The sequence below is a fragment of the Carassius auratus genome, unplaced genomic scaffold (assembly GCF_003368295.1).
Source record: "Carassius auratus strain Wakin unplaced genomic scaffold, ASM336829v1 scaf_tig00023642, whole genome shotgun sequence".
Lineage (NCBI taxonomy): Eukaryota > Metazoa > Chordata > Actinopteri > Cypriniformes > Cyprinidae > Carassius > Carassius auratus.
Genome location: NW_020525286.1, coordinates 21,057 through 32,636, shown reverse-complemented (window position 1 = coordinate 32,636; position 11,580 = coordinate 21,057). Strand labels below are relative to the sequence as shown.

General features: G+C 38.2%; 1 protein-coding gene across 2 annotated transcripts; it reads right to left on the bottom strand.

Moving 5' to 3' along the window:
- Window positions 1-4,064: 4,064 nt before the first annotated feature.
- LOC113077975 (microtubule-associated protein RP/EB family member 1-like) lies at window positions 4,065-11,235 on the bottom strand. Of its 2 annotated transcripts, XM_026250228.1 has the most exons (8): window positions 11,098-11,235; window positions 9,928-10,051; window positions 9,499-9,644; window positions 9,144-9,342; window positions 8,611-8,661; window positions 7,583-7,689; window positions 7,049-7,201; window positions 4,065-6,048 (listed from the first exon to the last, which is right to left on the bottom strand). In XM_026250228.1, the coding sequence occupies exons 1-8, from the start codon at window positions 11,218-11,220 to the stop codon at window positions 5,998-6,000; spliced, it is 954 nt and encodes a 317-aa protein (XP_026106013.1). In that variant the 5' UTR covers window positions 11,221-11,235; the 3' UTR covers window positions 4,065-5,997. The 2 variants fall into 2 exon arrangements, with proteins under 2 accessions (XP_026106013.1, XP_026106014.1); XM_026250229.1 differs by lacking the exon at window positions 8,611-8,661.
- Between the last annotated feature and the right edge of the window lie 345 nt (window positions 11,236-11,580).

The following is an 11,580-nucleotide window of genomic DNA, read 5'->3' as shown; positions in this document are numbered from 1 at the left end:
TTTGCCTTCTGTCTGCGGTCCAGCTCACCCCTAAAACATCTCGATTGGGTTCAGGTCCGGTGACTGTGGAGGCCAGGTCATCTGGAGCAGCACCCCATCACTCTCCTTCTTGGTCAAATAGCCCTTGATGCCTTCAGTGTGACTCTACAATTTTCATAGTCATGAAAATAAAGAAAACTCTTTGAATGAGAAGGTGTGTCCAAACTTTTGGTCCGTACTGTACATATGGCCTACAGGCATATAGTTCATATCTGGTTTTATTGTACTGGCATCTCTCTCAGAGAGGTTATTGTGTTAGCATGTGAGTGCAAGTTCATACAGGTTTGAAGCATCTTTCACACTGATTTGAATAAAACAGTGTTTCCTCTTGCTCTTCCTCCAGTTTTGTTACGATCACATGCTTTGAAGTTCAGTCTGAATGAAAGGAGAAATTCAGAGCACTAACTGTGGATGAGGAACAAAGAGCCGGAGGTCTCGCTAAGTGAGCAGTGAAGCATTTCAGCCAGACAGACGACACTCTACTACAGCGCTAATGATGATGAGAGAGTCTATATCTTACAAGGAACACGCACAAGACATGTGATAATCACGGATTTCCACTAGCATGAACACATGATAATGTTGAAGGGCTACAGCTCTTTGGTGTCCGAGAGGAAGTCTTTTGTTAGTGGTGTAATGCATAAAATAATAATAATAAATAAAAACGGCTAACTCTTTTCGCCCTGCTCTCTCACTGAATCCCAGCATCACTGGAGCTACTGATGATCTGTACCAAAGTATTACGCTGATAACACAGTGAAGGAAAAAAGAAAAAGAAGGCCTGTTTAAACCAAGGATAATGGTGACACTTTACAACGAGGTTTCATTTGTTAACATTAACTACATTCGAAAATTAATTCTAAAGCATTAATTAATCATAGTTGATGTTCATGTCACCATTTACTAATATATTATCAAAGTCAAAGGTTGTATGTGTTAATATTATCAATGCATTAACCAACATTAATGGAAACTTATGGTAAACAAGATATTAGCATCTACACACAAAAGGATGAATATCCCCCAAAGAAGGTATGATAAAAAATAATAATTAACACATAAATGAAATAAAAAAATGATTGACTAATAGGGTAAGGTGGTAAACTAGACTTAATGTACAGCATAATGTATTCCACTGTACTGAATATAACATTTGAGAACTGCTCAACAGCCATAAAAGCCTTCCTGAATCCTGATCACACACACACGCACACACACACCTGTTTACTGTACAAAAATAATAATTGAATATAAATTAACATTAGTAACAAAAAAAAATGATATTTGATTATATGATATGATTAATATTCATGGTTTTAAATATTATGGTTTCATTTTAAACATGGTTATGAGGTGCCGTGTAGGATTTAAATTAAACTTCGCTTATGAATACATACATATAACACATGCATATACACCTATAAATGAATCACTACTGGATGTTCAAAAATACATATATGAAATACACGTGCACACTAATATGAATAGTGTGCACGTGTTTCATATATGTATTTTTGAACATCCGTATGCATGTATATTTATAGGTGTATACGTAAACACACACACACACATATATATATGTTTTATGTATGTATTCATAAGCGAAGTTTGATTTAAATCCTACACGGCACCTCACACGGTGATTATCTCTAATATGAACACCACAGAAAGTGCTACGCAACGGTTTTGTGCCATCTAGTGGTTTAGAAGAAAATCATATCAAAGGGGCCTTTAGCCTGTGGTACTCTACTGTATCTCACTCACACACACACACAGTCACTACAGTTGAGAGGAAGAACAGGAATTGTCCACACACTCTTTAATAATGGACCAGCTCTCCCAAACCTCCTCAACTAATGACTGCTTTAAAGCAGCTCCTAGCAGAGCATGTTCACTTGGTTGTGTTGTGTGTTTATGTAGAAGTCTTCACACTCCAAACATGCTTCTTTACTTCACCCTGCTGACACTTTCTGTGGCAGAACTAGTTTTTCATCAAGGCTATACGTTTATGATTTCAAAAAAATAAACTGTTAGTAAACCAAGTGCTATTTTCTGTTGGTCTCAGTTTATTGGAAATATTAATTGGAGGAAGTTTAATAAATACCTCATTCCAGATAAAATGTAAGAAATTTCATTTAAGATACTGCACAAATGTAACCCTGCTAAGCATTTTTAACCATGTCTTTGAAGATATACAGGGGCAATAAATTAGAATCTCTTGGAAAACTTCATTTCAGTAATTCAACTCAAATTGTGAAACTGGTGTGTTAAATTCAGTGCAAAAAAACTGAAGTAGTTTAGGTCTTTGGTTCTTGTAATTGCGATGATTTTGGCTCACATTTAAAAAAAACCCATCAATTCATTATCTCAACAAATTAGAATACTTCATAGGATGAAAAATAAAAACATGTTTAGTGAATTGTTGGTCTTCTGGAAAGTATGTTCATTTACTGTACATGTATTTTTGGTAGGGGCTCCTTTCACTTTAATTACTGCATCAGTTCAGCGTGGCGTGAGGAGATCAGTTTGTGGCACTGCTGAGGTGGTCTGGAAGCCCAGGTTTCTTTGACTGTGGCCTTCAGCTCATCTGCATTTTTTGGTCTTTTGTCTTTCATTTTCCTCTATGGGGTTCAGGTCTGGTGAGTTTGCTGGCCAGTCAATCACACCAACACTATGGTCATTTAACCAACTTTAGACTTTAGGCTATGAGCTTCTCCAGCCTTCCTCCAGACTCTAGGAGCTTGGTTTCCAGTTGGAAAACAAAACTTGCTCTCATCTGAAAAGAGGACTTTGGACCACGGGGCAACAGTCCAGTTCTTCTTCTCCTTAGCCCAGGTAAGACGCCTCTGACGTTGTCTGTGGTTCAGCAAATTCCTCGACACGTCTGTGTGTGGTGGCCCTTGACCCCAGCCTCAGTCCATTCCTTGTGAAGTTCTCTTAAATCCTTGAATTGATTTTGTGTTGTGCAACTTTCTTCTACTATATGAACATGTAATATTTGGCTTTTTGAGCTATAACAAGAAGTTAGAAAATGAGGTTTACATGATCAATCTCTTGATTATATAATTGTTGTAAATTCAACAATCAGAACCCTCTTCTGTGTTACTTAAGGAATTATATATCTATAGAAGCACCATTAGGAAGAGTAAAAACAAAAAAAGCTATAAAAAATGTCTATTTAAGTTAGTGATTTAACAAGGCAAAATAAAAATGTATAGATTTTTTTGTGTACGTGCGTGTGTTTACGTTTGGCACTTTTGCTTAGTATTTATTGTTCAAGTATTAATAATAATAACAAATAAAAAAGTCCGATGCATATAGCATACAAAAGTGGAAACACTTCAGGAGTGTGGAAGTCGTCACCTGATTGGTTGTATTATACAGGATTTCCAGGACACGTGTGTGTCGTGTTCTTTAATGTTCCGCCTGGAAACAAAGATGCAGCGATGCCAAACCCTGCCACGAAAGTAGAAAGCCATCCTGTTTGCAACTGTGACGACGAGCGCTTACCAGGATCAAATAAACGCTGGATTTTCAAAAGTATGTGAAAAGTCAATGTTTGTGGCATATAATCATTAAAATATGTCCCAGAGTTTTACAGACTAGTTGGTTATTGTGGTGACATTTACACACCCTGAAACATGCCGCTGAAGCGAAACGAACTGTGATTGGTTGTTTGACATGTCGGTCAAATGGCTTCATGGGCGGGCCTTGGCGGATGAAAGCTGCCATTAACTCCACACCATCAGCCGTCAGTCTGAAGATCTGGCTACGTGAGACTATACCTAGACTGTTAAGAGCTCAACAAGTACAATGAATCAGCATTTCATCCATTTGAAAACAGAGAGCATGTAACCAAGGGAAAAGCAACATGTCCAGTGTACAGACTCAAGCAACATTTAAAATAAGTTATTTTAGATTTCTTCTATACATGCCATACTTGAATCAGTCCAGTTTACATATCTTTACTATTGTTGAAAAATGTGGAAAACTGTAATCACCAGAAATGAAGACACCAACAGAAAGACATGTAAATACGGTTTTATTGTAAGAAATGGACTTCAGTTAAAAATGTGGATCTCTTAACAGCCTGAAAGTACAAAAACAGGGAGAGAGAGACAGTTTGCTCGTGGTGTACGGAGTACCTTCGCTACAGATTGTTCTTAAAGGCCACAGAGCATTGAAAGAAAGGGAGGAAGGGTCGATCACTGCCTTTAACAGATATTACCAGCTTCCAAACTACTTCCGTCCACATTTTTACTTGCATCCACCTTGTGCCAATATTTAGCAGTTCGGCTTATGTGAAATTACAATGGGATATTTGTCAATGCAAGCCCAGAAATGTGAGTGTCACTTGATTTCCTATTGTCTCCTACTTAGAACAGACCCAGCACTGTTATATTCACCCAACCGCAGCAATATTTCTAATCCAGTGAACCAAAACAGCCAGCAAAACGGCTTTTCTAGCACAAACAGGCAAGTTTTTAAGGGTCAAAGTATAGCACCAATAACAACTCTGATTGCCGGTTTTTGCATGCGCTATTGATGTAAAATTCAACATTGAGAACTACACACAGCAAAATTCATAGTGATTGAGAATGACCAGTGCACATGAAAACAATGAAGCTACACGTCGTTGAAAGTCAGAGCTGGCACAGTGATCTAAAGTCCGAATCGTGTTGAATCGACAAAAAATGACAAGTGAAGTGAGCAAGCGTTGCCTGAAAAGCTAGCTCCTATAGATCAAATTCAGTTACTTCAGGAGCGAGAAGTAAAACGTTCCTCTAAAAAGCTTATTTAGTTGCTATTTTAGTGTTTTTGCATTTGTATCATCAGCTTGACATGCTTTTGTGGGGAATGCTCTTGAAAGGGTGCACTATTTGAAAACAACTCAAAAGATTTAATGTTCTTATCTTGTGTATTTTAAAGATTTATGCCTGAAATAAACATTCTGCTGCTGCTACTACTACTTCTTCAACAAAAATAATTAAAAGAAAAAAAAAATCAATTTAAAACTTTAATAACTTGAATTACAAACATCTGCCTGCGAATGACAGGACGGAAAAACGCATTAAATATAAGGCAGTAAAAACAGGTAGAAAATGGGCAGTGTTTGTCTTGTAACCCAAATTTTGGCTGAGTCCACCAACGTAGTGGCTACTAACTTCATACAAATAATTATTTAAAAGGAAAGAAATAAAATTATAATAAAAATATTTAAACTCGTGCAACCGTGGCGCCACAGTACATCAGCATCCTGTAGGCCAAAGCGCACGACTGAGTGTTAGTACATGCGTCGACTCGAAAACGCTGCTTCACAATATCCATAAAACAAAGAGAGAACTCCAGACAGTCTGTATAAGGCACAGTCACTGAGGATAGACTGCAGCGCTGGTGACTGCTACCTGCCTTATGCTAAAGCAAGTACCAATGACTAGAAACTAGGAAGAAAGAGGCTTTTTGAAATGAACTAATGCACGGTTATCATTCCGTCCCTGGGTTTTGTGTCAGTACGGTACGGTTCTGAATAAGACGTGATCACAGATATGTAGCACAGCAGTGAGGGGGAGACGCCACCTATCAATCACAACAGAGAATGTGTCCGAGACATGTGTTTCAGAGACATTTAAAATAAGATAAATACATTTGAAGGTGTCTGAAGTCGCTGAAAGGGGAAAGCAATGTTAGATCATATATTACAGACAGGAAACGCACCGTTCCTCGGAGAGAAACGTGGAGTATCGTGGCAGCCAGAGGTCTGAGGGCATTAAAACAGTTCTTTCAACATTAAGTGTGTCTGTGCATGCTTTAGCAGATGCGATGGGGTTCAGTATGAAGTTTGTTTCGGGAAAAGTCCAGATGCGTAATATGATGCGTGGATGGCGGGGTAGTGACTGTGTGGAGAGGACAGGAATGAAAAAGGTGAGAGGAGGGTAAAACTGCAGCGAATCACGAGCATTAGAACTCCTCCTGGTCCTCTGACTCAGCGTCTGGGATGACAAACCCCTCCTGAGACAGCAACCCAGAGAGAAAGAGACAGAGAGAGACAGACTGAGTCACCCGATAAGAATATAGAGATAAGTCTGGCCATTTAAAGATTGTTCCAGTTTTCCACAGCAGATGTTGTTAGCCAGGAAACATTCACCGGAACAGCAGTGTGTGAACCACTAGTCAGCCAGTGTTTACAAGTTCAGGAAATTAATCAACAAGATCGTCTAATGTGGATCTGCAACACGTCTACTCACGTTTCCACTTATTGACACCGGTGGCTTTCAATCATGAAACAAATCACAACTGACTACTACAAGATCAATTCACCAATACAATCAGTTTAAAGGGACTGTTCACCTTTACATTGAAATTGTCATCATTATACTGTCCCAAACCCATTTGGTTTTTATTTGTCTTTTCACCACAAATCGAGATTTATCTAATGAATCCTTAAAGATTTCTGTCTCTACATTAAAAAGTCAATTTCAGTTAAACTTTGCCACCTTAAAGTTCACAAGGAGACTGGTAGAAGTCATTAAGCACATCTAAAATGGCAAACAGAAGCTCAAACATGCTTGCCCTACATCCAAGAACTAATGAGGTTGCATTAGGATTATGCTTCACTTAATCATATTTGATGAGCTTTGTGTGAAAAAGCTAATTAATATTGATTCATCACATAAAATGAACATGCCTCTTCAGAAGACTTAATCTGCTTGATTCTTACTTTGACAAATGTCTTTATATAGAAGAATCCAAGTTTCGGTGGAATTGACTTTCAGTGAGGTGGCAGAAATCACTCATGTTTGAAAATATCTTAATTTATATTCAAGATAAATGTGAGTTTGGAATGGCATGCAATGGCATTCATTTTTGGGTTAAGTCTAAAATTATACCATATATGAAAAGGTGATGGAATTGATTGGTCAATAAGTGTGGGAACACTGTTAATCACTAATATGGTGTATGTTGAGACAAATGTTTCTCTTTGGTAGGACTGTAGCTGTGTTTGACTCACGTCTGTGGCATAGAGAATATCCACAATCCTCTGCAGGGTGGGGTCTCCTTCACCATCCTTCTCTTGACAGATCAGCTCAATGTTCCTCAGTTTGCCAAAGTAAAAGTCCCGCTCCTTCTCCATGTCCTGGATTGTAGACTTCAAGATGTTTAACTGAAAGTCACCAAAAAAAACGGTTTAGTCATAAAGCCCAAAGTATACATAGGTTTTATGCATACATTAGCGTACTAAAATTTCTTACTTTCACTGTATGCATGTTGACAAGTGCAAATGATGGGGTTAAAAGATATCCGAAAATCTAGTTTATACAAGTATTACATGTAATTGCTCTTAACTTCTGGAGAGAAATAGTACAGACACTAGACAACCTTTAAAGAGCAAGTTTCCGTTTCATGCTATTAAATAGAGTATCCTTTTTTCCAAGGGGAAATCTTTTCCCGCTGCACAATTCCTGATTGCATGGATTCCTATTAAAATAACTTGATTTTGCTCACAAATACTGTGGCCACACCTTATTACAGCTTAATAACAAACCTCTTGAATAAGCTCCGCCCTTTCGTCATCACCGCCAGCACCAGGTCTCCGCGCAGAGCTAGGCACCATCTTGGGTGTCACCTTTGCAACCGCTGCTCTCTGTGGCGCTGTTGGGAATAAGCAATAAGTAGAAAGAGACCAACAAATGAGCCTGAATACAGGAAACATTGATAAGTAGTTAATAACATTCTGACAGTGTATAACAGAGCATCACTGGACCTTTTATTGAAATGCACTGAAGAGCATGGAAAAGAAAGTATTTTACTGCAGTGAAGTGAAAGCAACAAGCTGGCAATGAAATCAACATGAAATCAAAATGGACCCATTTACTTCTGATATGGTGATGCTCACTTTTTTAACCAATTTAATCAATTCTCAATGAGTTAAGTCAAGCACACCTTGTTTTTCTCCTTGACAATGCAGTTTAATTTGGAAACATAAGATTATGAAAGCGAGATGGGTTGTGAAGAGCATTTCATGCTACTTTTATGCCGGTCTATAAACATCACCATGACCAGTCTAAAATCATATCAGACTCGTCACAGGTGCCCTTCCCCGAGGAGTTTCAGTCTAGCACCTTCCATGTGGGTGGGTTAGTTCACACTTAAAACCAACGTTGTGGCTTTTAAAAATCATTTAAACGTCCAATATACTAGAACTACTGCAACAGGGTCAACTTCTCCAGCGCCAGCAATCTTATTACATGTGTATTTCTATAGCCGACTCCTCTCATTGTCTATACTGACTAGACTTCAGCGAGCAGATCGTAAACTGAGATGCTGATTTTTATATTCATTTACTATTTTTAAATCTCTGTACAGCACTTTGGTCAGCTGTTAAATAGGTGTTATATAAATAAATTGAAACGTGAAACCTGAGCGTGAGATGTATCAGAAGAAACGGGACCAGACTGAAACTGCTCCATAAACTAAAGTGTAGCAACTACATTCAAAGTGTTCCACCTTTTGAATCCTTTACAGACACTGAAGACATTTTAAAGCCCCAAAACCCAAAACACATCTTCATACCAATTACAGCAGCAGCTGGGGTGGCAGTCTTCACAGAAGAAGACTGATGGACTGCAGTAAGCCAATGAACACAGAGGTTTTAGTCAAGTCAAACCGATGGAAAGAACAGAACGATCAGTTCATGTATATCTTACTGAAAAATTCAAGTAAGTGCACATGAACAATGTAATGCCTGCTGGGTATCAATAAAATGGGGAAATGGAGTATAAAATACACAACCGTTCAAGATTTTAAGCTCAGTAAGATTTTTAAGGGATTTTTAGGGATAAGCAAAAGTACCATTATGAACAACAATACAACATGTATGCTCTGTTGTAAACAAACAAGCATCAGCTCAGAGTTTTGCTTTATAAGACTATAATATATAGCATTTTCAGGAGAACTATCCCTTTAATTTCTTAAAAAACAAACAGGCAAAATCTATATTATTGAACCCAAACTTCTGAATGCATTTTGGGCAGATGTATAAAACATAAAAATCAATGTGTAATCCTAAATGCTGAGATCAAACTACAAGGTGCAATGTAACCCACCTGCATTCATGATCTTCCTGGGCTTGCTGAGGGCAGGCATGGAGGGGTTGGGTGCAGGCATGGTGTCCTGGCCCTGTCGCGCTTCCACTGGGTCATAGTCCTTTCCATCATAGTTAGCATCAAAGAACTTCTTAAACCACTGAACAAATTCAAAATTGTCTTGAAATTTGCCCTTCACCAACTTGTCAACCGGGATAATCTGAAGGGGAAAACACACTTAAATAGTATTCTCCAATAATGAACGCATACTCTACTCTAGTGAATATCATTTTTGTGATCAAAGGTTAAGTGGCTTGTTGCTAAATCTCTAAAAAGTCTCTCAAAAAGGGGGGGGTAGGGGGATTAACCAACTCACTTTGTCAACACCCATCCTCTTGAAGGCGGCCTGCAATATCTTAAAATTGTGAATGTATTCATGCTCTAACTTTGCACCAAATTTTACTTTCTTCAAAGGTATGCAGCCTGGAAACAGCATGTCCATGAACTGGCAGTAGGCTGCACCTGTAAAGAAAATCAGATTACAAAAGAAATGTGCTTCTATTAATCCAAAACATGTCCATTATCATAACGTGCATATCATTAGAAGCACTGGCTCTGGAAATACTTTTTCATTTTCTAATAAGAAAGACACTTAAAAAAGACACTGTTAAAGCGATACAAGCCATAGAGAAAGCCAACCAGCAATTTCCTTAAATTGCAAAAATAAAAACCAGTTGGCTTTTTTTTACTTCCAGAACCCAGCTGTTGCATTTTATACTATAAAGCAGCATGCATTACAACTCACCTGAACATAAAAGCTCGATCTTGGTAAAGTTCATCTGTAGAGACTCATTGATCCACGCGAGCATGTCATGGCGACTCAGATTGTCGCTAGTCACTGAAGTGGAATGTACGTTCACAGCCATGTCCTAGAATAAAGCAAGAGATAAACCAGACATCATGATGAGGAACCATGTGCTGACCTAGACTGAAATAATAGAGCTGAAACCAGGGCATATACTATTAGGTTAATATTGATTAAGACTAATTGATGAGACTAATTCTCTCAAAATATCTATTTTACTATAAAGTATGCTCGATTATCATACATCAACCTTGACAGTGAGTATAAAGAACCAAACACTGCAGTGACGTATTTAACCACATGGATGACTCGTAAGGGAGTGTACCACGGATAATAAATCTCAGATTTCCTCTCTGGACACGGTTTTTGGTTTATGTTTATTATGTTCTTGCTTTTAAGAAATAAATCTAGTCACCAAAAGAACTGTTATCCAACAGAATGACACTATGGAGATGTGCCTCTGTGTGAACCCCCACTGTGATACACACTATGAAGAAGAAAGGATTTGTAATAAATCGTAATGGTATAAAGCTAGCTTAGCAGATGCTGAGAAAGAGACAGCAGTAATGTCAGTCACTTGGTCCGTGCCCTAAACCCTAATAAGCTGCCCTACCAAGACAGCATTCTATTCGAAGTCGTTTTAATGTGATTATAATGCGCCTTTGACGCCCAAAGGTCTTTCTTCTCGGGCAGCTCGCAGGGTTTGAGACACAGCCCTTCAAACACACTCCGCCTGAAGCTGCTCATTTTCACCCAGGCCTCGCCTTTCACTCTATAACCCTCATAACAGACGTGCTACCGACACTTATTTCAACAAGGAGGATTAAATTAATATACGCGTTCATTCAAGCCTCAAACACCGGCTTCATAGACCAGAGTACCGAACGAAATATAAGACAAGCCCAGATAATGCTTTGTCCCATAAAACGTTAGCGGCCGGGGCTAACCGTTCATTTCAGAGCACTCGTTTAAAATAAAACCGTTTCCCATGGGTATGTAACGCTTTTAAGACGTTGTCACGACATTGGCTGTCTCTCCGTGATGTTAATTTATTGAAAAGGAAAATGAAGAATATATAACGGTATTTGAGATTTCTCAACCGAGTTTTACCTCTTGTTCGCCGGCGCTTCTTTTTCTCAGATCATGCGTCGGTTTGTTCTGTGGGCGGATTGCGTCATCACGTACGGATACGTCGGGGAAATATTTGACATAATAAGAGTCTTTTCGTCTCATTGCTTTTATTTGGTAATATGTTGAGGGGATTGTATTTATGCTAAATTAGGCTTTTATAGATGACAAATAAATATGAATACATTTTTATTGATATATAAGTATAGATTTATTTAATGTCGAAAGATAGATCCATATATATCCATAATATTTAACTGGTCAAATGCGCAAAGAATGTATGGTTATTAAGGGATGTCATGCTTTAATTTAGGGACCGATTCTTACTATTAACGACTTTTAATAAACTCCAAATTTGTCGCTTATTAATATTAAGTAAGGTAGTTAGGTTCACGTATAGGGAAGGATTAAAGGATTTAAGATAAGTTCATGCAAAATAAGTCAGTAATATGTCCTTTGTTAGGA

What these genes read in the sequence shown, in the direction of transcription:
- LOC113077975 (XM_026250228.1), bottom strand. Translation starts at nt 11,220, where the DNA reads ATGAGACGAAAAGACTCTTATTATGTCAAATATTTCCCCGACGTATCC. An exon ending in CAGGAAGATCATGAATGCAG is followed by an intron (nt 8,662 to 9,143) that starts GTGGGTTACATT and finishes GGCTTACTGCAG; the next exon opens with TCCATCAGTCTTCTTCTGTG. An exon ending in ATATTCTCTATGCCACAGAC is followed by an intron (nt 6,049 to 7,048) that starts GTGAGTCAAACA and finishes TTGCTGTCTCAG; the next exon opens with GAGGGGTTTGTCATCCCAGA.